Source organism: Sarcophilus harrisii, chromosome 4, assembly GCF_902635505.1.
Source record: "Sarcophilus harrisii chromosome 4, mSarHar1.11, whole genome shotgun sequence".
In the NCBI taxonomy this organism is placed as follows: domain Eukaryota; kingdom Metazoa; phylum Chordata; class Mammalia; order Dasyuromorphia; family Dasyuridae; genus Sarcophilus; species Sarcophilus harrisii.
Window position 1 is genome coordinate 287,979,674 of NC_045429.1, and position 25,579 is coordinate 288,005,252.

Here is a 25,579-nt window from a genome sequence, read left to right on the forward strand (position 1 = left end):
CACAAACTGAGTTACTGGAGAGACATGGACTTTCTGGATGGTATTTGTTAATCAGTCATTCAATGGAAAAAAATACTAAACTAAAAGTTAAAAGCTTAGTAATACTTTTACAACCTTTTACCAAAGACGATAATAAAGAAAACGATCTACAAACTGTAAAGAGCAGGCTACTTTAGTATGAACTCATTCTCATTGCCTTTCCAAAGTGCTTTCGTATTCATGACCTTCATGATTTCCAAGTCTTCTTCTGTAAGGGGCATGGTAATCATTAATTACCCTCATTTTACAAAGATGACTGAAGCAGTGGGATGAAGGGACTTGACAGAAAGGGGGAAAGATCGCACCAGGAGTTCTCAAGACTAAATCTTGCTAGAATGACAGGGAAAGATAATGTGGAATGTTGGAAGGGATGTGGGAAAACAGGGACACTAATACATTGTTGGTGGAATTGTGAATACATCCAACCATTCTGGAGAGTAGTTTGGAACTAGGCTCAAAAAGTTATCAAACTGTGCATACCCTTTGATCCAGCAGTGTTACTACTGGGATTATATCCCAAAGAGATCTTAAAGAAGGGAAAGAGACTTGTATGTGCACGAATGTTTGTGGCAGCCCTTTTTGTAGTGGCCAGAAACTGGAAAATGAGTGGATGTCCATCAGGTGGAAATGGCTGAATAAATTGTGGTATATGAAAATTATGGAATATTACTGTTCTGTAAGAAATGACCAACAGGATGATTTCAGAAAGGCCTGGAGAGGCTTACATGAACTGATGCCGAGTGAAACGAGCAGGACCAGGAGATCATTATATACTTCAACAACAATACTATATGATGACCAGTTCTGATGGATCAGGCCCTCTTCAGCAATGAGATCAACCAAATCATTTCCAATGGAGCAGTAATGAACTAAACCAGCTACGCCCAGAGAAAGAACTCTGGGAGATGACTAAAAACCATTACATTGAATTCCCAATCCCTGTATTTATGCCCACCTGCATTTTTTATTTCCTTCACAAGCTAATTGTACAATATTTCAGAGTCCGATTCTTTTTGTACAGCAAAAAAACGGTTTGGTCATGTATACTTATTGTGTATCTACTGGTCATCCTGCCATCTAGGGGAGGAGGTGGGGGGGTAAGAGGTGAAAAACTGGAACAAGAGGTTTGGCCATTGTTAATGCTGTAAAGTTACCCATGCATATATCCTGTAAATAAAAGGCTATTAAATAATAATAATAAAAAAAGACTAAATCTCGGACCCAGATTTTCATTACAAAAGGCCGCCGTATACAAAAAGGCAAAATACAGACTTGGAGCCGGCGGGGACCTCACTCAGTAACATCCAGCCTAACTTCCTCATTTCACAGGTTAGAAACTTGATGCAGTGACTTCACCAGGGTCACATAGCGAGTGCGCGTCAGAGTCGCTATTCAAACGTCTAACTTTAAATCCAGTGCTCTTCGATTTACCGCTGCTTCTCATACATTTCGATTTGACGCCATTCTGTAAGTTCACGGACTAGGAGCTGGAAAGAACATTTAAGGCGAAGTCAGTCGCCTTATTTTACCGGTGAAGAATCTGAGGCACACTGAGCTTTAAGTGGCTCACCCAGGATTACACAGCTTTTAAGAATATGAGGTAAACCTGAGCTCAGATCTACTAGCTTCCCAGACTAGCCACCGGAACGCTACCTAATCCGCCCTTCCAGGAGGCTACTTTGTTATCCCGCCGCCTCCGGCGCCGGGCAGAGCGGGCACCGAGGACCCGCGGGTCCCTGGGCCGACTGGGGGTGCGGTCAGAATTGGCAACCAAAGGACCTCCCTCCCTCCTCCCATTCCGGAACCACCCATTCCGGGAGGGGAAGAGGACGGTCATGTGACTTGCCAAGCGGCTTCATGCCCTGATCCTCTCTGGGCCGGTACCAACGGGCCCAATCCCTGGAGAGAGCCGCTGATCGGCCTCGAGGACACGATTTTCTCCCGACGACTTCTTTCCGCAGGAAAGGGGCGAATCTGTCTCTTAGCCCGGCCCCGAGCTGACACTCGCGTTGGGCGGCGTGTTTTTTCGCGCCGTACCCTCCTACGTCAGTTGGTCTCATCCTCAGCCGGACCCAGGGCGCGGCGGGCCCCAACGCTCAAGTCACGTCACGAGCGGTGGGATCCCTCCGCCGCGGGTAGACCAGTGTAGGTTGCACTCACTTGAGGGAAGACTTTGAGAGATCCATCCGCCACCGCCTCCGCCGCGGAGGGAGACAGGGACCCTGAGCGCGTCCCTGCGACCCCCCCCTTCCTACCGCAGAGATCCACCACCACAGGTACCTCCGCGGGCAAAAGGAGTCCTCCGCTCCCCTCGGATGCCCCACTCTTTCCCACCTCCACCCCTACCCCCAGCGTTTGGGTAGCTTATCTTCCTTCCGCCTCTGGGGCCTGGCCTCCTGGGAGCGGACGTAACTCTTCCTCCTAACCCTTTTCTCCTAGTCGTGCCTAGTTCACTTCCAAACCCGGAAGTGGAAGCGGGGGACCCTCGCCCCCCAAGAACGGTCCGCGCGCCCCCTCTCTCCTGCCCGAGACCCTGTGGGCCACGCCCCCGGCCGCCTCCCGCGTTGGGGGTGGGGTCGTGGATTTGAGGTGGGCCCCCTCCGTACTCTTTTCTTCCCGCGGCTTCTGTTTTTTCTGGTGGATGGTGGTGGGTTTGGGGTGAAGGCTAGGGGTGGTGGGAGACGTTTCTCCTTTCCCTCTCTCTCGTTCTACCCCCCCTCCCCTTTTACCTTCCATCCGGTGGTTTCACTTCCCACTTTCCGTACCTGAAGATTCCACCTCCTAAGCAAGTCTAGGTAGTCTCTAACTCCCATTCCTGCCATTTTTGGGGACCTTCAAAAAAGCTCTGGGAGGACGTGGGATAGGTTGGGGGTGGGATTCGCGGAATGCTTTCCTAGTTGGTATAACTGGGAACTGGGTCTTCTACTCAGCTGCCAAACTCCCTAACTTTCAGGGAGGATAGGGGTCGACCTTTGGTGCCCCCAAGCCTAAATCTGTGCTACATTTGCGTCCCTCCTTTTAAACTCCCTTGGGATTTCCTGCACCCCAAGATTCTTTGGGGCTAAAGAGTCTTGGTCTTGTAAGGGTGATGAATGGCATTCATCCTTTTCCTGCTTTTGGGGTGAGGGCTGGGCTAAGCTTTTAATGGTAGAAGGGTTTTGCCTGCCTCTCTGTCATCTTAACTTCCTCTCCCAACCCCTATTCCTCAATATATCCAGTAGGGAGGGCATCCTTCATGGCCCAGATATTGGGGAAAACAGGAAAGACTGGTGGGAATTAGGAACCGTAGTAGAAAATGAGAGAGTATAGGAAAACATGCTCTGGATCCCAAAAGGTGAAAAAACACTAGATGGATCTGAGTCTTACCTAGTAGAACAGAGCAAAATTTGAGGAATAGTGGAGTAGTGGATCTGAGTTCAAATTTCACACCGGATTTGTACATGAGATTTTGTCACTTCTCTAGTTCTCAATTTCCTTCATCAAGAAAGTTAGATTAATCAAAGGTTCTTAACTTAAAGTTTATAAACTTAAAAAAAAAATTGTGACTTTCAGCATAATTGATTTTGTCATTCCTATGTTTTTTATTTTATGCATTTAATAATATTCTGAGAATGGGTCCAGGAGCTTCTTCAGACTGCCAAAGAGATCTATGATACAAAAAAAAGTTAAGAGCCCTTGGACTAGATGGATGACATTTCAAAAAATGTATTATTCTGTGACTTGGATTTGTATCGAAAATTGGAACTAGAATCTTGGATCTCCATGGGACTCCTAGGTCCCTGGAGTAGGGAAAGACAGAATACTGAATTCAGAGTGGAATGAAGCAGGATGTTTAGGTCCCCAGAACAAAGCAGAGCCAGAATACTTGAGTCCCTTCCAGTGTGGTAGGACTAGGGCAGGCGTTTAACTGGGAGAGAGCAGCGCTGTTTCTTTGCCAGGAGAAACACTGCCAGTGTCAGTCCTTTGGAGGAATCTTAATTACTCCAGAGTGGCTCCCTGGGGCTTATGCTTGCTATCATTTTAGTACCCTGGAGAGAAAAGGAAGTATTAAGGCCAAGAGACTTGCAGGAAGCAGCCTGGGGGTTCCCAAACCATGATTGGGTAGTAGCAGGATCACATACAATAGGCTAGGAGGGTGCAACTAGTTTTGGGATGATTCTGGTTGAGCTGTCCCTAAGCCCACTATCTCTTCTTGGGCTTTCTGAAATCCATGTAAACAAACTACCCCAGAACCTGGAGAAGGACAGCTAGGCCCCAAACCCTTGCAAGCTGAAAGGGGAAGGGTCACTGTTCCCTTGGGACTTAGCTGGTGATGTCGTTGCCGGGGCTACAGGCAGTGGTGGGGCATTCTGCCAATGAAGAACACCAGTGAGGTGTTCTTTGGATGACAGTTGCCTAGGCAACCCCACGAACCAATCCAGCTTTCCCTTTCGAAGTGGTGTGTGTATATATATATGTGGGGGTGGGGGTTGGATTTAAATTGGCCCTTTTCCCCAGAATTTTTTTTTGAGGGGTAGGAAGAGACAGATCTCTCTTGCATTTTTCTTTTACTATTTCCTGGGTAACAGTGGGGCACAGGGAGTGGGAGAGGGCAGAAGTGAAAGGAAGTGGGATGTCTCTGTAGCTGTTTCAACCACAGGCTTGGCTTCCAACTCTGAGGGTGGGTGTCCTTTGCTGGCTCAGAAAGGGAAAGGATTGGCAGTCTTACCTTGTCTGTGTTGGTGAAGGTGCAGAGGGAAAGTTTACTGCTACTTGAAATCCTCAGATTTCAATTTTATTTTCCTAGGCAGGAGGAAGGCTCAGATGACACAAGTCATTTTCTGTGATTGGGGTGGGAAGCTGGAGGAAGGAAGGGGCATCTTGTTTTCCTTGCCCTTTGGATATAGGCCCTTGTGGCCCCTGAATTCCTCGGAGGCACCAATCTCTGATTCAGCCATCTCCCCAGATCTCCTTGGACACTGAAGAGCTAGTTGTGTAGCCCCCGGGGCCCTGCTGCCCTGCTGCCACCATGAGTGAATTGGAGCAGCTGAGACAGGAGGCTGAGCAGCTCCGGAATCAGATACGGGTAAGGGGCAGGCTGGAGGGTGGAGGAGTGGGCAGGTCCTAGGGCCAATGTGGGGAGTCAAGGGTGTTGATTCATAGTTGTTACTATAAAGTGGTTAGGAGGAGGGGGTTTCCTTTTCTCGTTTCCTGATCTCTCTCTTTGCTTCTGTCTTTCTCCACTTTCCTCTGCTTTTTTTTCCTTCTGATTTTTCTTCCTATCTTCTCTTCTCCCATTTCTTATTGACATCTGTCTTATCTTTTTTCTCCTGTCTACTTCCTGCCCTCTTTTTTTGTTTTTGTACCCTCCCTCACCTCAATTTCATGCTCTGACATCTTGTCTGGTCTCTCCTCCCTCCCCTCAAATCCTTCCTCTCTTATCACACAGGATGCTCGGAAAGCATGTGGGGATTCAACATTGACCCAGGTAAGGAGTATTTGGGAGGTGGGGGAGAAGGAACAAGAGAAAATATTTTGGGTTCTGGACCTTGTCACTCTCACTTATATTACATTGTACTTTCAACTTCTCTCCTCAGATAACAGCTGGGCTGGACCCTGTTGGAAGAATCCAAATGAGAACAAGACGGACCCTCCGTGGTCACCTGGCAAAAATCTATGCCATGCACTGGGGAACAGACTCAAGGTACACCAAGGAAGGTGGATAATGTTAAAAAACTTCTGTATTATGTGTTTCCCCATCATACCTAGGGTTGCTGACCTTCAGTGGTAGCAGTCTTTCCTTTGGGGGAATCATTGAAAGCTTTAGTGTAGAGCTGGACCCATTAGGAATGATTTGAGTGGTTTTGAGGGAGAGCATTGTCACTTGTGCTCGTGCTCATGCTCCTATATTGAACAAATTGCGATTGCCTTTTCATTCATGCCTTCCTACTTTCTCTCTCTTTTTTTTTTTTTTTTTTTTTTATCATGATCTTAGTATCAAGGAGTGTATTATCATCTAGAAGTGACTGCTCTAGAACCACAGAATATCTTACTTGGAAAATGTCCAGTACAACTCTCTCTTATTTTGGGCTAGAAAATAAACTTAAGAGTGGGGAATCATTTTTTTTCTAGTTCAAAGCTAGGAGAACCCAGGAAGGAAGAATAGGAAAAAATAGTTCTGGGTGGGAGACTAGGCCACGATTGACCCCTCTTCCATCCAAACTCCCAAATCTTTCTTCTGCCTTGGCTTCTTTCTCCTTAGGCTGCTGGTCAGTGCTTCACAGGATGGAAAACTCATCATCTGGGACAGTTATACTACCAATAAGGTAAGTAGGATCAGCATATGTGGATCATTGAAAGAAATCCTTTGGGAAATGGGGGTGGAGGGTTGAAGTGATGATTGAGATTGTTGGGCAAGAAGTCTGGATTGAGGACTAGGCTAAATTGTGACCCCATGTCCTATGTACCATTTTCCCCTTCAGGTCCATGCTATCCCTCTCCGATCCTCTTGGGTCATGACCTGTGCCTATGCGCCTTCAGGGAATTTTGTGGCTTGTGGGGGGTTAGACAACATCTGCTCCATCTACAGCCTCAAAACCCGAGAGGGCAATGTTAGGGTCAGCAGAGAGCTGCCAGGCCACACTGGTAAGAGGATGCTGGCTTGGGGAAGTCAGTTGGGATACATTTTCTTCCTTTTCATGGCAATCATCCTGAACACTCCCCCCTCCCCCCCATCTTTTCCCTCCTTCCCCCTCACATCATACTTCTCTTCTCCCATCTAGGATACCTATCCTGCTGCCGCTTCTTAGATGATAACCAGATCATCACTAGCTCTGGAGATACCACCTGGTCAGTCCCTAGGGAAAATCACCCTCAGGCCAGTTCTGGATTACTTTGTAACTTTTCTGCTTGGCTAAAGCTCTTTTGTACATTGGGTATAGTATAGTAAGATTCAACTTGAATGAAGCACTTGAGATCCCTGCCCTGTTCCATTCCTGTTAAGTTTCAAGTTAACCTCTCTTCTTGGAAATTCTTTCCCCTAGCTTCTGCCAAATTAGTTTCAGTATCCTTTTCCTTGAAGATTTTTTAACTAGGGATGGGGAGTGGGGGAAATTAAAGAGGGAGCACATCAGGTGTTCTGTTGCTTACCTCTTATGTCCTATGATCTCCCATCAGTGCCCTGTGGGATATAGAAACAGGACAGCAGACAGTGGGCTTTGCAGGACACAGTGGGGATGTAATGTCCCTGTCTCTGGCTCCGGATGGTCGAAGCTTTGTTTCTGGTGCCTGTGATGCTTCCATCAAGCTGTGGGATGTTCGGGATTCCATGTGCCGTCAAACTTTTACAGGACATGAGTCCGACATCAATGCTGTGGCCGTGAGTGAGGGGGCAGAAGATGATGGTTTTGGTTGTCTTTTCTTTCTCTTTCTCTTCCTTTCATTTTTTTCCTAACTCTGCTTCTCTCCCTTCTTACCCTTCCAGTTCTTTCCAAATGGCTATGCCTTCACCACGGGCTCTGATGATGCCACATGCCGCCTCTTTGACCTTCGGGCTGACCAGGAACTACTCATGTACTCTCATGACAATATCATCTGTGGCATCACCTCAGTTGCCTTCTCCCGAAGTGGCCGGCTCCTGCTGGCTGGCTATGATGACTTTAATTGCAACATCTGGGATGCCATGAAAGGCGATCGGGCAGGTGAGAATAATTATGGGGAGGGATCTGAGTGCATGAGAAAATGTGTGGGGAGCCAGGCTTGAAGAAATATCAGGCTGATTCCAATCAACTTCTTCCCAGGTGTCCTTGCTGGCCATGATAACCGCGTTAGCTGTCTTGGGGTGACTGATGATGGTATGGCTGTAGCCACAGGTTCCTGGGACTCCTTCCTCAAGATCTGGAATTAGTTGCCATACCCACAATTTATCAGGCCAAGGGGGAGGGGACATGCCCTGCACTACAGGCCAGGAGCTGGGGTGGGGGTGGGGGTAACTGGTGGCACACACATGGGCCTGGCTCCCTCCTCCTTGGAGCTCATTTCCTCCCTCAGAGATGGGGATGGGATTGAGGGGAACCTCCCTACCTTCTTCTTTGCCTTCCCTGGTCAGGAGCCTTTTCTTTGCTGGAGGGCCAGGGTCAGGACCAAGAATGGAAGCTCTAGGAAGTGGCTTTTTAAAACTGGTTTTATTTTAATTTTTATTATATTTTCTGTTTTTCCATAAAGGAATCAATTTCAACTCTCTACCCAGCCTCTGCCCCTGCTTTGCCTCTCTACCTCCCAAAAGTCCCTTTCTGGGCATTTGGTTACCCAGAGAAACTAGTTTCAGCACTCTCGGAAAATGATAGAGACCCATATTCCCTTAGATTAGAAGAATGCGGGTGTGAAGAGACAAAAAGGTTAGGTGGTAATAAGCATATGAGCCACAAGTGTGTATTATGCTATCCAAAGGACTGATGAAGCTGCTGAAAATCTTGAGATCCGAGGGAAGGAAGGAGGCTGCAATTTTGCCCCCTTCTCATTTTTCAGAGCTCCATTTGACTTTTGATCAAATATTGGCAAAGATGAGATGTGAAATTTTCTTACCTAAGCCACAAAAATAAGGCTAAAGAAATTATCTCTGAAGGAATTCCAACCACTTTCTTGGTTGGACTACTGACTGTTCCAGGAGCAAAGTGGATCCAAGTCCCTGAAATTGACATGCCACCAATAAACAAAACAAGCCAAGGCTTAAGGGAGAACACACACTAAAGTTTTATTGGTGGGGGAGGGAGGGAGGTATTTACATGGGGGAGGTGAGGATCACATAGAATTTGGGTATGGACAAAAAGGCAGACCAAACAGACTGGCCCCTTCCTTGCCTCTCTGTCCCAGGAAAGAGGGAGCAGCCAGGACCCAGGAAGACCGGTTTGTGGGAGGTGGGGGGAAAAGTAGAATGGAAACAGGGTACATAAGAGTCCCTGGGCTGAGGGGCTCAGAGATTTGTAAACATTGACCACTCTCAGAAAGGGGGTGAGGGTGGGGGGGGGTTCCCTCCTTCCAGCTTCCTCACAGGGTTAAGGCCACTCCAGGCTCAAGAGTCCCCTAAGTTCAAAAGTCTCTACAGCTGGGGGGAGGGAAGGGGAAGACACGAGGAAGGGGATAATCAGCCTTCCTACACACACTGGCTGTGGCAGGAGGATGGTTGGTTACATTCAGTCACAATAGTAGCCTTCCCCCCCCCACCTCTTAATGCCACTGAATACTGGCAAAAGGAGGGCAGGGAGCGAAGGGAATGGGGAGTCGGGGAGGCCAGCAGCAACAACAACGAAAAAAAAAAAAAACACCATCCCCCCATTATTGCTTGAGAGAGTATTACACAGACATTTAACACTGTTGAAGAAGCCAAGGGGAAGCAAGTACAGGAGCTCCCCCACCCAAGGCCATGACCAACTCCAAACCAGTTGCCACTTTGGTGCAAAAATAAAAATTTAAAAAAAAAAAAAATATGGGATCCAAGGGGATAATGTTGCTCTACCTCCTCCTCTCCTCCCCCAGGGTAAGGGAACAAGTACATTCATGAGGGGGAGGTAGAGGCAGAACCCTAGCCTAATACTGTGCACTCTGGTGGGTTGAGAGCAGTGTGGATGTCGGGGAGACAATTTAAGAAACCCAGATGGATATCAGATGATAAAAACAAATCCCATCCTACCCTTTACACAAGAGAAACATGTCTTGATATAATTCCCCCCTTCCCCATCACAGTATTTGTAAGAAGGGACGGAGTAGAGAGAAACCATTTGTTCCTCTCCAATTTGGTCAAATTTAAGCACACCTCTTAACCCCACCCTTACCCCACCCCCCTAAAAACCCATCTCCAAGCTGCCTTTCTCTGTATTCCTACTCTTTTATCTCAAAAGAAGGGCAGCTGCTGGAAGGGGTTGTCCATTCCCTATTCCTTCTGCGGAAAAAATGGAAGGGCATAGGTGCCATGTCCCAAAAAATACATTCAAATGGGGGACTGGGGAATTGGGTTACCCAGCACTAATGATATCCGCCCCCTCCAAATGGCAGAGATGGAAGAACCCCTCAACTCAGGAGTCACTGCTTCTAGCTCCCTTAACAGAGCTAACACTGACACAAGGCCCCATTCCCAGGCCCATCAGATTTGTGCAACTTACCCCTAAAGCAGCAGAGCAGGAATGGCTTTCTCAGCCCCTACCCCCCAGAAACATCAACAATCACAGGAATCACCCCAAGCAGTTCACAGCGGGTCCAACAGTCAAAGGAGACCCAACAGTGCAAACTGTTCTTGCCCAAGCTTCCAGTTACACAGAGCTGGTGTATGGGGTGGCAAAGGCTAAGTGCAGCCTAGGGGAGGAGGAACATGGACTAGGCAGGTCCCTGGGCCTCAGTTCCCTTATCACCCCCAAATAACAGTGTTTAGTTTTTTTTAAATCAGAACCCACCCTCCTCCCCTCTCATTTTTTAAAAAGGGACTCTTACCACCCCAATGAGATCCCAAACCCATTAACTCCCAAAGGGGAGAAAGGGTACTGGGATGGGAGGGGAAATCTAGTTTTTTTTTTTTTGTTTTTTTTTGTTTTTTTTTATCATTTTCTTCAGGTTTTAATTTTTTAAAAAATTCCCTCCCCCCCAACTCCCACTCCCCCAAATCTATAAAGTGCCTCGTGGTGGGTGAGTTAAGGTGCATCATGTGGTTTGTAACAAGTGCTGCGGACTCTGCCTCTTCTTCCTCCAGCTTCTGCTTTCCCCCTATCCAAGGGGAACCTGGCCAGGCTCAGGGTCCCAGGTGTCCAAGCCACCTCCTTCCCCCTCCTCAGGTGGGGCTGGGGGGCTGGCTGTTCAGTAGTCCTCCACACTCTCGATCTCACTGGGGGATCCATGCAGGGAGTAGCCTGAGGCCAAGGAGTAAAGGTGTTGAGAACAAAATCAATATTCTCTGTCACCAACTAGTTCCATTGCTCCTATATCCCTCAAGCATAACCCAACTCTACCCATCCAGTTCTGACTCCACAGGAGGGGATTCCCAACCATCATACCTACCCAGGATGCTGGGATCTGCATGCAGCATCAGTGCTCTCCTCTTAGCCTTGCTGCCCTCTCCCGGGCCCAGCTTGGTGTTGTGATTGGTTTGGAAAGCAGCTTGTAAGGAGCTTGTATTATTAAGCCATGCCTCCTGTAAGGACACAGATGATCAGAAGAAAATCTGAGAGACATCATTTCCACTGTCATAATTAGAGCAAAGAGCATTGGTCCCCCACCTGCTGCTGCTGCCGTTGCTGACTAGCCTTATTCTTGGCCCTCCGCTCTAAAAATTGTTTGGCAAATTCTTTGGCTTCCAACGTGTCCCCTAGACAGGACCGGATGTAATCATGGACATCATAGGGGGATTCCACCTCTTTCAGGATCGCCACAGCCATGGGCACTGTAGGGGTTTGTGGGAAATATCAGGGACCACCTGAGTATGGTTACACAGGCCCCTGGCTCCCCCACTGTGCCCTGCCCATACCATCTAGGCTCCCAGTGGTGCTCAATGTATGAAGCATCTGTTCACACCACTGGGTAAAGCCATCCTGGGGCTTAGGAATGCCCTGCAACAGCTTCAGCAATTTCTCTTCCTCATCTGTCTTCTTTCGACCAGGTCGGCCAGAAGGGTGGCCATAGGAATCACTGTGTCAGAAAAACAGAGTGAAGTGAGGGCTCAGAGCTGACCCTGCCCCATCCTTCACCCTGCTCCTTCCCAGCCCTCCTTCCTCCCAGACTAGTTCAGGCTCTACACCCACCTGAGCAAAGGACTGCTTCGGCTGTTCTTGAGGCCCAGACTCCTGGCCAGGTTGCTGCTGCCCTTGAGTGTTTCCTCCCAGAGCCCAAGACTTCCACTGCCCCCGCTCTTCTCTAGCCCACCCCATAGGGGTCCTGTCTCTGCCACCCACTGGGATAGAGGAGCGCTGCCCAGGCCCCCATGCTGCAGAAACACAGAGTAGGAGGAGTCAGATTAGTAAGGACAACAGGATAGGAGGGCTTTCTAGAAAACTGCCAAGAGAGCTGGGTGGGAGAAACCTATTTTTGGTATTTATATGGGAATGGAGAAGGGGATATGGGAGGTGAAGGGTACAAATCTATAAAAAATGTAAGATCCTCAAAATCAAAACAAGGCTTTAGAATAAGACAGGGAGAGAAAAGTGGAGCACTGGATAGAGTAACTGGCCCTGGAATCAGGAATTCAAATCAAGATTCAAGATATTTACCAGCTATGTGAATATGGGCAAGTCACTTAATTCTGATTGCCTCCCTCTGACCACCCCCCCAGCCCCCCAAAAAAACAACCCTTCCACAAATAAAACAAATAGGATAAGAAGGAGGGGAATATATGCATGTGAGTGTTCCTCTACTTCTAGATATATTGTGTCAAGTTCTAGGTCACTCTAGGAAGCTGAGGACAATAAGGAAGATGGGGGTTCCTCCTCAGATTCTAAGATACTACTCTTTATATATGGCTTGAAAAATCAGAAAAGATGATGAAAAGAAGATGAAGGAGCATCAAAGGAGAGGTTATGAAAACACTGCTCAAATCTGATTCTGGCTTACCGCCCGCTGGGCTGGGGCTTGGGCTCGAGGAGGCTCTCGATGTTGCTGCTTGTGCAACTGCCGATCACCCTCCAGCTGTAGCTCCAACAGAGTTTTCATGGAGAGGCCTTGCTTTGCCCAGAGTGGAGGAGGGGAGCCTGGTGATGGAGGCACTGCCTGCTGCTGCTGGAGCAGCTTCAGGAGCAGTTCTTGCTGTCTAACCTGGGAAGAAAGTCAAGGAGGTTTCACTTTGTCAAAATGAAGGGATTTGACTTCCTGACTCTTAATTCTTTGGAAGAAATATGCTCCCTTACTTGCTTGCGCCGATACAGCTCCTCCTCCTCCTGTCTCCGTTTCTGTTCTTCCTGCTGCTGCCTCCGCTTTTCTTCCCGGTGTTTCCGTTCCTCCTCCTCTCGTTTTACCCTGAGTTCCACATCTCTCCGCTCCTGGAGCTGAGAAGGAAAACAGTATGCAAAACCCTGCCCTCTTGGGTCAATCCCACCCTTGTGTTCAGCCTTAAAGGGACTCACTTTATGTTGCAGCTGGAGTTGTTCTAGAATTGGACCCTGAGTCGAAGAATTAATTGGTATGTCCCACAGACTGGCCTCACCACCTAAAAAGAGCAAGGGAGGATAAAAGATTTTCAGAGAGCCTTTGCTCAGAAAAAGGATAGCATGACAAGAATCAGATAAAGGCATAGATCAGACCTCTATGGTCGGGACTCTGATGGATGTTATTCTAGGTAAAGGAAAATCAACTGCTTCCTAGCTTTCCAGCAAGGACTGGAAAGGAAGGCAAATTTTGAGTGAAGTTCCTTTCTGATGGGAAAATCTTTTCAGATGGAGGCAGAGTTGTAGAATGACAGAGAAGGGATGGGAAAGAATTCAGATGGTCTTGCCTAGTCATATACATACCTGACTGTGATGAAGCTGAGGTATGCAAATCCCAGAGGGTGCCTGAGTCTGGCACCGACAAGGAACGGTTTATCGTTGGAAGGAGGTTCTGGTCCCCACCTCTGAGAAGGAATAGGTCTGACTTAGGACTCTAATCTTATTCCTAACTGTGGCCCTTCCTTAACACATTTTGGGGACAGAAGAAAGAAAAGAAGGATCTCATGTCCTGATTATACCTGGGTTTGAGAGCCTGTAGCTGCTGCAGAAACACAGTGAGCTGTTGCTGCTGCTGAGGTGTCAGGTCTCCCATAGCTGCCTTTTGCTGGAGTGCACACTGTGGGAACTGGCGGCTGGGTAGCATGCAGGACAGTCAATTTCTACTTCTTATGGCAGGACTTCAAATCTATATTCCACAGAGCTAGGGGAAGGGACTCCCCCACCTCTGCCCGCCCATCTCAGTACTACCTGTTGATTAGCTGAAGGAACTGCTGATGCTGCAGTTGCTGGTACAGTGCAGCTGTTGCTAACTCCTGTTGCTTCTTCAGCCGCTCCTGATCCATATTTCCCTGAGAGATAGACAGGGACAGAAACACAAGAGACACAACAATGTTCAATGAGGTAAGAAGAAAAGAACACTAAAGACCATGGGAAAGCATTCCAGAAGGAAACATTCTTCTCCTCCAAGGAATCCCTAACTTCACTTTCTCAGCATTTCCCCTATCTTTTAACCAAATTCTTTCTAGGTCTTCCCATGAAGTAGAACTCTCATAAAAACCCTAGTGCCTTGGGCAATATATTGAGTATACTTACCAGCAGTGGGGGAGGTGAGGGTCCTGGGGCAAAGGGCACACGCCCCCACATCTTGATAACTTCACCCAGTGGTTGGAAACCTTCATCACAGCCCCGTTTCACCAGCAAAGCCATAGAGAAATAGCCAGCTTGGAACCATTCTGCCATCTCCTGTGTGGTGAAGGGGCCTAGACCAGAAAAAATATATTGAGGTCAAAAGGAACAAAAAGCACATGGATGTCCCTTTCTCTAATCTCTAATTCATGTTTTCTTAGACCAATTTATTAATTCCCTCACCCTCTGAAATACCTTGGATTTCTCCCTGTGGGTCCTTGTAAAACCACTTTCGGGCAGCCCCATGACTAAGTGGAAGAGCAGCAGCAGCAGCAGCTGAGTGTCGAAGTCCTTGACCCTGCATGGCAGCTGTGAACTGTTCCTCCTCTAGGGAACTATCTTGTAGTGATGCTACCAGTTTTTCCGCCTCCTAGTACCCCAGGGAAATAATAACATGGAATTAATAGCTGAGGTCAGAGCAGGATGAGGGGCAAAAAGGTGAAAAAGATCAGTAAAGAACATGGCAAATTGAAATTAGGCAAAGATAAGATCTAAGTCCTCAAAGCAGCCCCTTTATCACCTGCTGCAGATGCTTCATGCCCTCATCATCTTCTGTATCTCCAGGAGAATCAGGTGGTAAGCCAGCTTCAGGGTTCACTCTAGTTTCATCCCCTAAGAGTGAAGAAAGGGAAAAATAAAAGAGCAGCAGCATATGACCACACATCTTACCTACAGCTTTAGAGCAACTAAAACATAAAGTTCTGTTCCATCTATTACTCTTCCCCAAGGATATTCCCACCAACCCTTAAAATTACTGCCTTCTACTACCTTCAACCACTGGAAGATCTTTCTCAGTAACCTCATCCCCTTCCCCATCAGGTCTCCAGAGAGAATCCAGAGTGGGCAGGGGAGATGGAGGATGCATTTTCTCTTCCTGGATGGGTGGCTCCATGCCTAAAAAAGAAGTGACGTAAAAAAGTATTATAAAAATCACAGAACTTGATAAGATAAAGAGGTAACGTGGTGCCTGCACATAGTTTAAAGCTGAGGAAAAATTAAACCAGGGAAATTATCATCTTTTTTTCCCAAGGCTACATAACTATACAATGTAAGAAGCTGGACTTTTGACTGAAATTCAATGTTATTTCCATCACTGGAAGTGTGAACATATTTTTTCATGGTCAGATAGTCTGAAACTAACCTATAGTTAAATAAATCCATTACAATATATTATCTTATTTCCTAGCTTTTCAAGTTTCATATCTCGGCCATTCAGTTCTTTAGTCTTATTACCTGATTCAGTTCCCTCTCCACTCTGCCCATCCAGCTTCTCCTCCTCCTCTTCTTCTAGACCCTGGAAGTCTAGCTCTTGTTCCTCAGGGATTGGCTCCTTGGGACCCTTCTGTACCATTTTTTTTTGGGGGGAGGGGAAGTGAAGGAAAGGTGAAAAATGAGAAGATCAAGTCATGGTAAAGTTACTACCAGTTCTCCCAATCTATCTTTTCCCAATCTTTCTCTTAAGATACCTTAAGGGGCAAGAAGGCCCCAGATGAGTCAAAGGTGCCCATTTCCTCATCTTCATCCTCCAGACACCACTCAGGGAGTCCATCCTTGTCATCATCAAAGCCATCAGGACCCCGAGATTTCCGGGGATGGGAGCCTCCCCCACCCCGCCCCTCTTCCTCAACACCCCCAGCCCGTTCCCCTCGCAACTCAAACTCAAATTTTCTTCTCCTCTCCCCATGCTCCCGCCAGCCAGCAGATCGGGGTCCACCATCTGAGGAACAAAAGGAGATAGGGAAATGATCAGTATCTGAACTCTTTAGTTCTGACTAACCTCAATAATCTTGGAAAAATTGTTTAAGTTCAAGAAGCTACTTCCTTATTTTCTCAGGATTTCCTACTTTCCCTTCCTCTCTCTCTGCCTTGGGACTCTATAGCTGCAGAGATTTCTCTTTAACCTCCATGCCTTTTTCCCTTATTCCCCCCTCACCAGGACTGGTGGAACGCCATCGATCCCCATCTCGACGGGGACCTGCCCCAAGTCGCCAGCTGCCCTCATCTTCCTCTTCTTGGTCCTCCCGTAGAGAACGCCAATTCTCACTGTCTGAGCGGGCATGTTCCTTCCGGGGTCCTGATCCTCCCTCCTCAAACCCAGAACGTACTGGCAGTAGGGGAAAAATTATGTTAAAAATTAGCATTGGGAGAAGGTGTATGGAAGACCCATTGATATGAACCTTTCTAGAAAATGAGACATTCATCCTTTGAATGATTCCCAAACTTCTTTTGGGGGGGAAGGGGGGAAGCTCCCAATCCCCTTTCCTCCCAGGCTCCCAGTACCCCTCTATATTCTTTCCATATCCTCTGTACCTCCATCTCTCCTTGTTGACTTCTCAAATCGCCTCTCGCCTCTGTAAAGGGTAAAGTGGTGAGGAAGATGTCAGCTAAAATCAGAAAAATCCCCATTATCCTGAACTGTACAAAATTCTACAGTTCTCTCACCATTTTATACAAAGAAAGCAGAAGGAGGAGGTGACAAAAAGAAGCTAGAAGGAAAGAGGCCTAGGTCAAAGGGTATTTGAGATTGGGGGGGAGGGGGAGGAAGTAAGAATAGAAACACAGGACCAGAAGTGAACTTAACAAAAGATCCAAAAAGAAAAATGTGAAAATAACAGGTTTCCCTCTCTGTATATTCCTCCCCTTTTTTCAACCCATACCTATCATCCCAGCTTTGGCTGCGCTGGATCTCCCGAGGACTTCTTCCAAAAGCTCCATCTCCTTCTTCAATGCTTCTTTGGTAAAAGCCACTATCACCTCTGCCCCGGCCTGGAAAAAGAGGGGCTAGACAACATAAATTGGTTGGTAGAAGAACTTACCAGACACCATTATTAGGTATCTTTAGGATCAATTCATATTCTCTCTCTCTCTCTCTCTCTCACACACACACACACACACACACACACACACACACACACTTCCTTCAACCTACAGAAATCCCAGTAATCCCCTACTACCTCGGCTTCGAGTGCTGCCTCTGCCACGAGAGATACCACCTGGAGGGGGACCAGCCCCCTTCCCCATCAGCCTCAGCACAGCCACACTGTTCACTGACAGGGAGAAGTTTCTCTGAGGAAGGAACCAGTGCTGGGAATGAGAACTCAGGATAATGTGCCCCTGGCTCTCTACAAGTCCTTCTTAATACCCCACCTTCAAAAGTCATTCCCCTCTCCCAAATCAGGTGTCTGACTTCCCTCTCCATTTACTTTCTAAAACATAGCTATCTATTTCTTAAGGCCCACCTGCTCCTCTTCTGTCAGAGGTTCCAGTGCCAATGGCTGCAGTGGTTCCTCCTGTAACACTGCAGCAAATTCTTTGTCCTGCAATTCATCTGGGACCTGCTAGTCCCAGAAGTAGAAAAGTTGAAACACTATATTCCCATATATTTCCCTGATGGGGTAGGCACACTAAAGAACAAAATAGTTTCTCTAGTTAGATTTTCTTTTGGGGAAGCCTACCCACCTTATTCTCCTTGACATAGAGTGCCAGCATCTCCTCACGACCATAACGATGCTCAGCCAGCTTATATTTTGGCATGGCAGGGGAAGGAGGTGGGGAGATCACACTACTCCCACTTGACAGTGCCCGTAGCCTAAGGTAGGGTAGGGAAGTAAATATAAGGTAACCAAAATCCCTCTCTCCCGCCATGGTTCTTCCACCCTCTCAATAGGGCCCAACTCACCACTCTGGACCAAAGTTGAGAGTTTCTGCTGCCATTGTGAAGCTGCTTAAGTTTCCTCAAGGCTGGAAGTTGGGAGGAGATGGGGAGAGTATGACAGGAAGGTAGAGGCTTAACACTTGATATCCAAACACTTAAATGGAAACAGGGAAGAAAGATGGAGCACTGGGGAACCAGAAGTCAGAGAAAGGGATCAATCAAGGGCATCTGGGTCTAGGGATAAAAGTAGAGGCTACTTTAGAATACCTGATTATAAAAAGTTGTGCAGGGCCATTCACAACCTAAGATGGCCAGAGATAAACCAATGTAGGAGGATTACCTGGAGATGGAGAAAAATGGATTAGTTAAATAAATCTGATTCTTGTTTTCCTCTTTGGTCTCTGAAAGGGACTTCTTGGGAGATGCTAGGCTAAGTCCTTGATTCTTCACTCTATCCGAGAGCTTACCTGGCAAACTGTCCCCCAGGTACCTGGAGACAGGGAATAGAGGAGATGGCTCTCTTCAGGCAGAGGATGGTACAGAGGTTGAGCCAGGAGTCACCAGTTATCAGATATGGTCCTTAGTATAATGGTGACCAGAGGCCCTTAACATCTGGGAAAGTTCCTTAAAACAGGATGAGGAAAAGATATTTATTTGTCCCTGCCCTTGAATTTTCAGTCACTACAAATTTCACAGACCATTTCAAAACTTACTTTTGTAGAAAGTACAGGTGACTGCCTATATAAAAAACTTAGTAGCTGTTTATCCATTGTGTAGATTACCAAAACCCCTAATCTCTTTACCCCCTCCTCCTCCATTGCATACTGCCAAATGACCAGAATCCCTACCAAAGGAAGACAAAGTAAGAAAAGGATGAAAAAGTACTTCAAAAACCACTTTGTGAAAGGTTCACTTCAGGAAGGGGAAGAATTTAGACTAGGGATTCTCAACCTGGGGTATATAGATAAATTTCAGGGGGTTTGTGAATGTAGAACTTTTAATATTTTGATAATGATTTCAATATATTTCTTTTCAATATGGTTTATTTTGTAATCCCATGTATTTAAGTTATACATTTAAAACTATCATTCTGAGAAGGGGCTCATAGATTCACCAGATTACCAAAGGAGTCCATGATACAAAACAGGCTAAGAACCCCTATAAACTAAATCTAGAGATAATCAGAGAGGAGTTGGCCATACAGACACACAAAGGAAAAACTGGTTCTTATGATAAATTGTGTACTTGAAGGAAAGCGATCAGGAATAGGAAGAATGTTATCCGGACACAGAAAGGAGGCTCTTTAAGGATTATTGATATGAACCCTGGTAGGCACAGAGAAAGTGTCTTTTTTTTTTTTTTGTTTGCTATTTTGAATTACCAGCCCTTGAAGATTCTTTTCAGAACTTGAAACAATTTTATTAATTGTTAAATTAATAAATGCTTGTTTCAAGTTCTGAAAAAATATCAAAATCTCTGGGATTTTAGGATGGAACTGGGATGTTCCATCTGAGATGGAAAAGTTCAGAAGTGCACTTCAAGGTAAGATTTGATTATGTGGCAGAAATGGATTTCCTTTCCTCTCCCCAGGGAGAAGAAAAAGTTGAGTAGAAAAAGAAAAGTTGGGCAAAAGGTTCTTTTGCTTGCATAAATAGGAATTAAAGGAGAGAAACTGAAGGCTTTTATGCCACAGAGAAAGAATAAGGTTTAAGAGCTATGCATCTAAAAAGTAAAAGCTACAAAAATAATTAGGTGGGAAGGGGGAAAAGAATATATAAAAATGTTCTCATAACTTTAACAGGGAGTCAGGAAAAAGAGGTAGTTTTCTTCATTTTTTGGACTATTCCAATGCAAAGGTACTGTTGCCATACTAGCTTTGGGAGTCAGTGTTTAGTGATAAGAAGGGTAAAGCACTTTGCTTCCTTTCTTAATCTCTCTACCCAGGTTGTCAGAAACAAATGCAGCTTATAGGAGGCATGAGAAACAACAAAGTGTAAATGGATTGGGGAGAAAAGAAACCCTACTGGAGGCTATAATTTAAAGTCATTCATTTTATTAAATATGCACAATGCTCCCACACTTTGGAAAAAAAAAGGAAAGAAGAGAACAAGCCCCCCAAATGAAGTAGTTATTTAATCACATTTTTGCTTTTCTTCCTGCAGCCCATCCCAATGCACAAGGTGTTAGGCTTGCTCAAACATTCCTTATCCTACTCAAAAAAAAATATATATATATAGTTATTATGTGTCTTTTTTATATACAGGGCCAACTCTCAATTCCCTGTGTTCATTTAATTCAGCAAAAAGAAATACACTTATATCCCAGAAATTGTGGACACAAAAAATAAAAGTCTTTGTCCTAAAGAAGCTTATACTGTAGTAGATAACATATATACTAATAAAAAGATAAAAGTAATTTCAAGACTTGAAACTTGAAGAGAGTGGAGGGACAGAATTATGACACAAAAGATGAATATAAGTTATGCTTTTAAAGAATAATTTCACACCATCTGTGCGAAGACACTGAGGCAAGCGATAGTATCTTGATAAGGTAAGAAATAGAATTTTGTTGTTAACAAACAATTAATAATCTGGCTAAAATGGAAAGCATACCAAGGTGAATAATATGGAAATAAAGACTGGAAAAGTTATCGGTAGTCAAGATCATAAAAAGCTTTAAATGACAGGCTGAGTAGTTTATACTTTAGCCTATGATAGGGAGCTACTGAAGATTTGTGTCTATGTTGGGAGAAGTGTCACATGGCTAGATCTTTGTTCTACGAATATCAAGTTGGAAGCTGGTCTAGAAAAAAGAAAGACTAGAAACCCTCACAATAGGCTAGGGTCAAAGTTGTATGACTAGTGGATAAGGGAATGGATGAAAAAAATGTGGAGGCAGGCTAAATAAAATGTGACAAATGATTGTACATGAGGACTAAGGAAAAAAGAAAAAGAACAAGGTTGTAAACCTGATGACTTGAAGGAAGGTGGTTCCATTAACAAGAAATGTGTAGATTCAGAGGATGTATGGATTTTCAGATGAGTAATATGAAATAAATTCTGTTTTGAACATGTTGAACTTCAGGCATCTCCAGGTGGAGATATTCAGCAAGCAGCACGTAATATATGACTGGAATTCAAGAGCAAGATAATGCCTGGATATGAAATCTGGGAGCCATCTGCATATCTAAAGCATAACCATAGGGAAAGAGAGAATATACTGAGAAAGACAGTCAATATTAGCCACAATGTTTCAGTTTTCCCATCTTTACTGATGGGGAAGCATTCTACTCTGGATGAAGAGATCATGAAGAGATTCTTGGGAAAGGAATAGTTTTTAAAATTTAGATATCCTATCCTAGGGGAGAATGTTAAGGAACTAAGGACTGGGGGCCTTGAATGTTCTAAATTTTTGTCAGATTCAAGGTAAAAGGAAGAGAAGCGCACATAGATTAATTATTAATTTTCTGCTCCTGGAACTTACTGACTACATTATTCCCTTCTCCCAACTTCTCTTTATCCTTGAGCCTCATTCCTCTCAAACACACATGTATGCATGCACTTGAGTGTACACACACACACACACACACACACATGCATCAGCATTTCAATTTGAACTTTCTCTTTGAATATAAGAGAAACACTACCAAGAAAATGGGACAATGGAAAAGAATCTTAGCCATTGTCAGGTTTGTCAGGACTGGCTCTTACTATGAAACAGGAAGGGGAAAAAAAGATAGGTGAAAATTAGGTCTCTATTTAACAAAGGTCTACATCAATGCCTCATCATAATATGAATACTATACCACTTGAAAGCTATGCCAGCAAAGCACAAACTCTCCAAGGCTGTATGTATTACATGAGAGCAAACCTGGCTAAGTTGCAGAGGTTCATCACCAGGTCAGCACAACTTTTGCCACTTACTAAATCACAAAGGAGGTCAAATTTTGCATTGATGGAGGATGGACTCAAATCAATAAGACTGCAGATCCTTTATCTTTCTAATTCTCCTAATTTAGCTCTAAATCAAATCAAATCCAGGAGCATCACTGGAACATAAAGGGATATGTCTATGATTGAAGAATCTCACTCAAATCTCTAATAGCTAAAGTAGCTATCCATGCTTGGGTCTTCAAGAATCCTCCAATTTCAAAAAGACCAGACTTTTCTTCTATCTTGCTGAGAATTTTCTTCGTAGCTTCGAAAAGGGAGTCTATTTGGGGGGCATCTTTGGTCCCTAACTATATTTCCTGAAACCATCAAAATGATAATTCACATTTGCACAGTGCTGAAATGCTTTCACAAGCCTTTATCTTGTTTGAGCTCTTCTACTGATTCCTCCAAGTTGATGGGATCTGAATGAACTAAAAGCATTTATTGCTTGCCATATGAAAAATTGTTGCTCTCTAAAACACGGACTCTTGTCCCCAGGTACAGGTTGAGAAGGACTTTATAGCAACTGCAACTCTTCTCTTGTCATTCCTAATTCCTAGGAATGCTATAGTTTCTGACATTTTATTTGTTGTATTGCTTTTCCTCACTTTACATCCAATTTCAAACAAGGGTTCAATGCTCCACTTAGAAGTCCTCCCCAATCACTTTCTTCCCAGTTACTTATAGTTTTTATTAGTTTCTAAGAACTCACCAGTACCAAAAAAAAAAAAAAAAAAAAAAAGTTCTAATATATTGCCTGAGTAACAGTCACAAGATTAAAATCCAAATTTCCCATTTTCCCAAATCCCATTTTCATGACTCAAAATCCATTAATTCCCACATCCTCTTATATGGAAACATCAGGAGAGGTAGCCCAAACTCTTTTTTCCTTGAGTAGTACTCTATATTCCAGTATACTCCAATCCAATACATTTCTTGGCTGAACAAGGCCCCAGTGTAACATGATTAAACATAACCAAACATCACCAGAACAACCCTTCCAAACATTCTTCAATCTATTCATACTTGCATAAATCAAAATATTATCTAGACAGGTGACTTATTCTTAAAGAGAAACAAGAGCTGGGGTCTATAATTCAGTTACAGGGCAAAGGTGGGAAAATCATCATGTTCATAGAATCATATGAACTTTAGAAATAATCTTTTACCATATTCTCTAATACAGATGACAAAAATTAAGACCCAGAAATATTAAATGATTTACCTAAAGAAAACATCACAGCTAAGATTCAAACCAGTTATACTATGTTATTACTAAATCTAGTGCTTCTTGTGGAAGAAAATGCTGATGAAATGAATAGGATTGAAGACATAATTTGCAAGGATGATTAAGTTGAGATATCTTCAAGTTATGATCTTTTTATGGGGATTTAATTAGCAGTAATTTGGGAAGGGATTCTTTTGACAGAGATTCAAACAATTTACTGAGAGAGTCTCTAGAGATGGTCTTGTTTTGTAAATATTTGCGTTATCTAAAGGTGGGCTATTAAATATGACCAGCACTATGAAAGCAGCATTCTGGGCTTTATGGGAGCTATCAGAGAGGCGAATGGGGTTTATGAAAGTGCCAGTTTTGTTCCTCATTGACAGACAAGAAAATTTAGAGGGGAAAAAATCCAAACCCACTAAAGGTAGCATGGTCTAGTGGACAGTGTTATGGACTCGGAATAGGTGAGACCTCGGTCCAAGATAATAAGGCTGGATTCTACAAACTCTTAAGGCCCCTTCCAGCTCTAAATCTAAGACCTCATGACCTACGATTAGAAAAGCAGGGATCACGACTTTGTGTGGAGATGTATTTCTTTGCCAAAATAGTCAGAGCTATCGGGGAAACGAGGTGAGTATGTTGTTGTAGAGTTTGGAAGAGCTTCAATTTAGAGTGATTTGTTTATGGGGAAAGAACTTCTATGTTAGAAGTGAAGACACACAATGTCAAAGCTAGAATTGGGATCGGGCTGGTCCAACCATCTCGCTTCAGCAGAGAGGAAAGCGGGGTACAATGAGGAGGGGGCATTCTTAAAGAAGGGGGAGGGAAAGGGCAGTATCAGGGACCCGACACCCGGGTGCACGCCCCTAGCCGAGATGCTAGCGGAGACCTTTCCCCAGGAAGGCGGGGAGAGGCTGTGGTCTCCTACCACCCCAGCCGCTACGCAGAGCCGGACGAGGGGGTTGGGGGTGTGACTGGAAGGCAGCACCGGATGGGGCTGGGTCTCCAGCGGAGGCTGGGATGCTGCCGGTGCCCCGTGCGTTGGGGCTTCCAGCACAAGCTGCAGGAGGGGCCGGGCCCGCCCAGGCCCGCCCTCAGGGGAAGAAGGGTTGGCCCTGGCAAGGCGCGGGGAGGGGGGGGCGGGGAGAGAGCTTCACCATGGCCTGCCACCCCTCCAGCCTCCGGGGTCCCTCGAGTGGCAGCTAGGACTAGAGGAGAGTTAGGGGTGGGGATGCTGGCCCGTAGGCCCCAGGCGCTCCCCGGCAAAGCTGGGGAACTGGCTGGATGGGATGGACACGCTCCTTACCGCTGGTGGGCGGGCGGGCGATCCCGGGCAGACTGCGCCAGGCTCGGGCTCCAGTTCCGGGGCGTTGGTGGCGCGAGGCTAGGGCGCGCGGCAGACTAGCCCGCGAAGGGGGAGGGGGAGGGAGGCGAGGGGGGGGTGGCGCACGCTGGCGCTCCCGCTGCAGCCGCTCCTCAGTGTTTGTGTTTGTAGCAAGATGGCTGCCCGCCTTGCACCACGTGACGAGGGAACGCTCTGCGCCCAACCCCCCCGCCCCCCCGCCCCCCAACAACAACTACCCCAAGCCCCCCGCCTTGGGCTCCGCTGTACACATACAGACCCACGCGGGCGCGCAGACACGCACACCCCCCCCCACACACCTTCACATGGGGGCTCCAGGAGGTGCGCCGAAACCGACTTGCACGTGACCGGGGAGCCCAGCTTAGCGCGTCACGTGACCCGGAGCCAGTTGAGATGGGTTGTTAGGTTGTTTTATACCGCCCCTCCCTCCTCCCCTTCCACTATTCCCCCAATTAAGCGCGCCCCCTCCCCCGACACTTGACAGGCGGCTTGCCCTGCGGCTCTGAACAGAAGGACTGACGGACATACGTCAGGGCGCTTCATGGCGTCATCGAGCTTCGAACATCAGCAGTCCCGCAGCACCTCTTCCGAGAGAGCCCTCCTTAACGGGGCGAGCCAAAGCCCCGAGCGTCGCTTGCGAGCAGAATCGCAGAAGGGGAGTCGGGCTCCAGGCTCGGCCGGGACCCCCAGAGCCGCGGGCAGAGTGGGCCGGTGGCGCGGGGGGGCGCCCCTCCCCGGCTTATTATTGCGAGGCTCGCATGAGATCATGGCTGGGAAAGGCAGTGGGAGCAGCATTTGTGCAGGGCTTCTAGGGGTGGCGAGGGCTTCGCTTCTCACCACGGCCGTGACAGGGAGGCTCTACTGTTAGCCAATGGGCGCGGGCTCAGGGACTCGCCCAGGGTCGCCCAACCAGGAAGTGGCCGAGGCTGGGTTTGAACTCGGGCCTTGGGACTCCCGCCGGGTTATCTATCGCGCTCTCGCACCTGGCGGTGCTATCAGTCCGTCTGATGGCCCTTGAAA

General features: G+C 46.3%; 2 protein-coding genes across 13 annotated transcripts; one reads left to right on the forward strand and one right to left on the reverse strand.

The window, feature by feature from the left end:
• Positions 1-1,879: 1,879 nt before the first annotated feature.
• Positions 1,880-8,261, forward strand: GNB2 (G protein subunit beta 2). 3 transcript variants are annotated; one of them, XM_031965337.1, is made up of 10 exons: positions 1,880-2,315; positions 4,826-5,104; positions 5,468-5,506; positions 5,616-5,722; positions 6,281-6,344; positions 6,501-6,663; positions 6,801-6,867; positions 7,195-7,396; positions 7,502-7,718; positions 7,818-7,945. In XM_031965337.1, the coding sequence occupies exons 2-10, from the start codon at positions 5,048-5,050 to the stop codon at positions 7,922-7,924; spliced, it is 1,023 nt and encodes a 340-aa protein (XP_031821197.1). In that variant the 5' UTR covers positions 1,880-2,315; positions 4,826-5,047; the 3' UTR covers positions 7,925-7,945. The 3 variants fall into 3 exon arrangements, with proteins under 3 accessions (XP_031821197.1, XP_003768867.1, XP_031821198.1); XM_003768819.3 differs by having other exon boundaries at positions 2,141-2,315; positions 4,985-5,104; positions 7,818-8,261; XM_031965338.1 differs by lacking the exon at positions 1,880-2,315 and adding an exon at positions 2,479-2,628 and having other exon boundaries at positions 4,985-5,104.
• Positions 8,262-8,745: 484 nt separating this feature from the next.
• Positions 8,746-25,158, reverse strand: GIGYF1 (GRB10 interacting GYF protein 1). 10 transcript variants are annotated; one of them, XM_031965329.1, is made up of 27 exons: positions 25,088-25,158; positions 18,504-18,660; positions 18,304-18,376; positions 18,061-18,190; positions 17,841-17,970; positions 17,621-17,719; positions 17,336-17,447; positions 17,039-17,162; positions 16,692-16,732; positions 16,315-16,485; positions 15,848-16,098; positions 15,615-15,723; positions 15,150-15,275; positions 14,902-14,993; positions 14,577-14,751; positions 14,289-14,455; positions 13,944-14,044; positions 13,715-13,828; positions 13,500-13,600; positions 13,116-13,198; positions 12,900-13,037; positions 12,607-12,807; positions 11,802-11,983; positions 11,528-11,688; positions 11,280-11,443; positions 11,062-11,194; positions 8,746-10,913 (listed from the first exon to the last, which is right to left on the reverse strand). In XM_031965329.1, exons 4-27 carry the CDS (start codon positions 18,093-18,095, stop codon positions 10,861-10,863), a joined length of 3,063 nt encoding a protein of 1,020 aa, XP_031821189.1. In that variant the 5' UTR covers positions 18,096-18,190; positions 18,304-18,376; positions 18,504-18,660; positions 25,088-25,158; the 3' UTR covers positions 8,746-10,860. The 10 variants fall into 10 exon arrangements, with proteins under 10 accessions (XP_031821189.1, XP_023358561.1, XP_031821192.1 ...); XM_023502793.2 differs by lacking the exon at positions 25,088-25,158 and adding an exon at positions 24,859-24,924; XM_031965332.1 differs by lacking the exon at positions 25,088-25,158 and adding an exon at positions 24,503-24,743 and having other exon boundaries at positions 18,061-18,122.
• Positions 25,159-25,579: the final 421 nt, after the last annotated feature.

What these genes read in the sequence shown, in the direction of transcription:
- GNB2 (XM_031965337.1), top strand. Translation starts at nt 5,048, where the DNA reads ATGAGTGAATTGGAGCAGCTGAGACAGGAGGCTGAGCAGCTCCGGAAT. An exon ending in GGGATTCAACATTGACCCAG is followed by an intron (nt 5,507 to 5,615) that starts GTAAGGAGTATT and finishes TTCTCTCCTCAG; the next exon opens with ATAACAGCTGGGCTGGACCC. An exon ending in CATGAAAGGCGATCGGGCAG is followed by an intron (nt 7,719 to 7,817) that starts GTGAGAATAATT and finishes ACTTCTTCCCAG; the next exon opens with GTGTCCTTGCTGGCCATGAT.
- GIGYF1 (XM_031965329.1), bottom strand. Translation starts at nt 18,095, where the DNA reads ATGGCAGCAGAAACTCTCAACTTTGGTCCAGAGTG. An exon ending in CCCACAGGGAGAAATCCAAG is followed by an intron (nt 14,456 to 14,576) that starts GTATTTCAGAGG and finishes TTTCTGGTCTAG; the next exon opens with GCCCCTTCACCACACAGGAG. An exon ending in CACCACTGGGAGCCTAGATG is followed by an intron (nt 11,444 to 11,527) that starts GTATGGGCAGGG and finishes AAACCCCTACAG; the next exon opens with TGCCCATGGCTGTGGCGATC.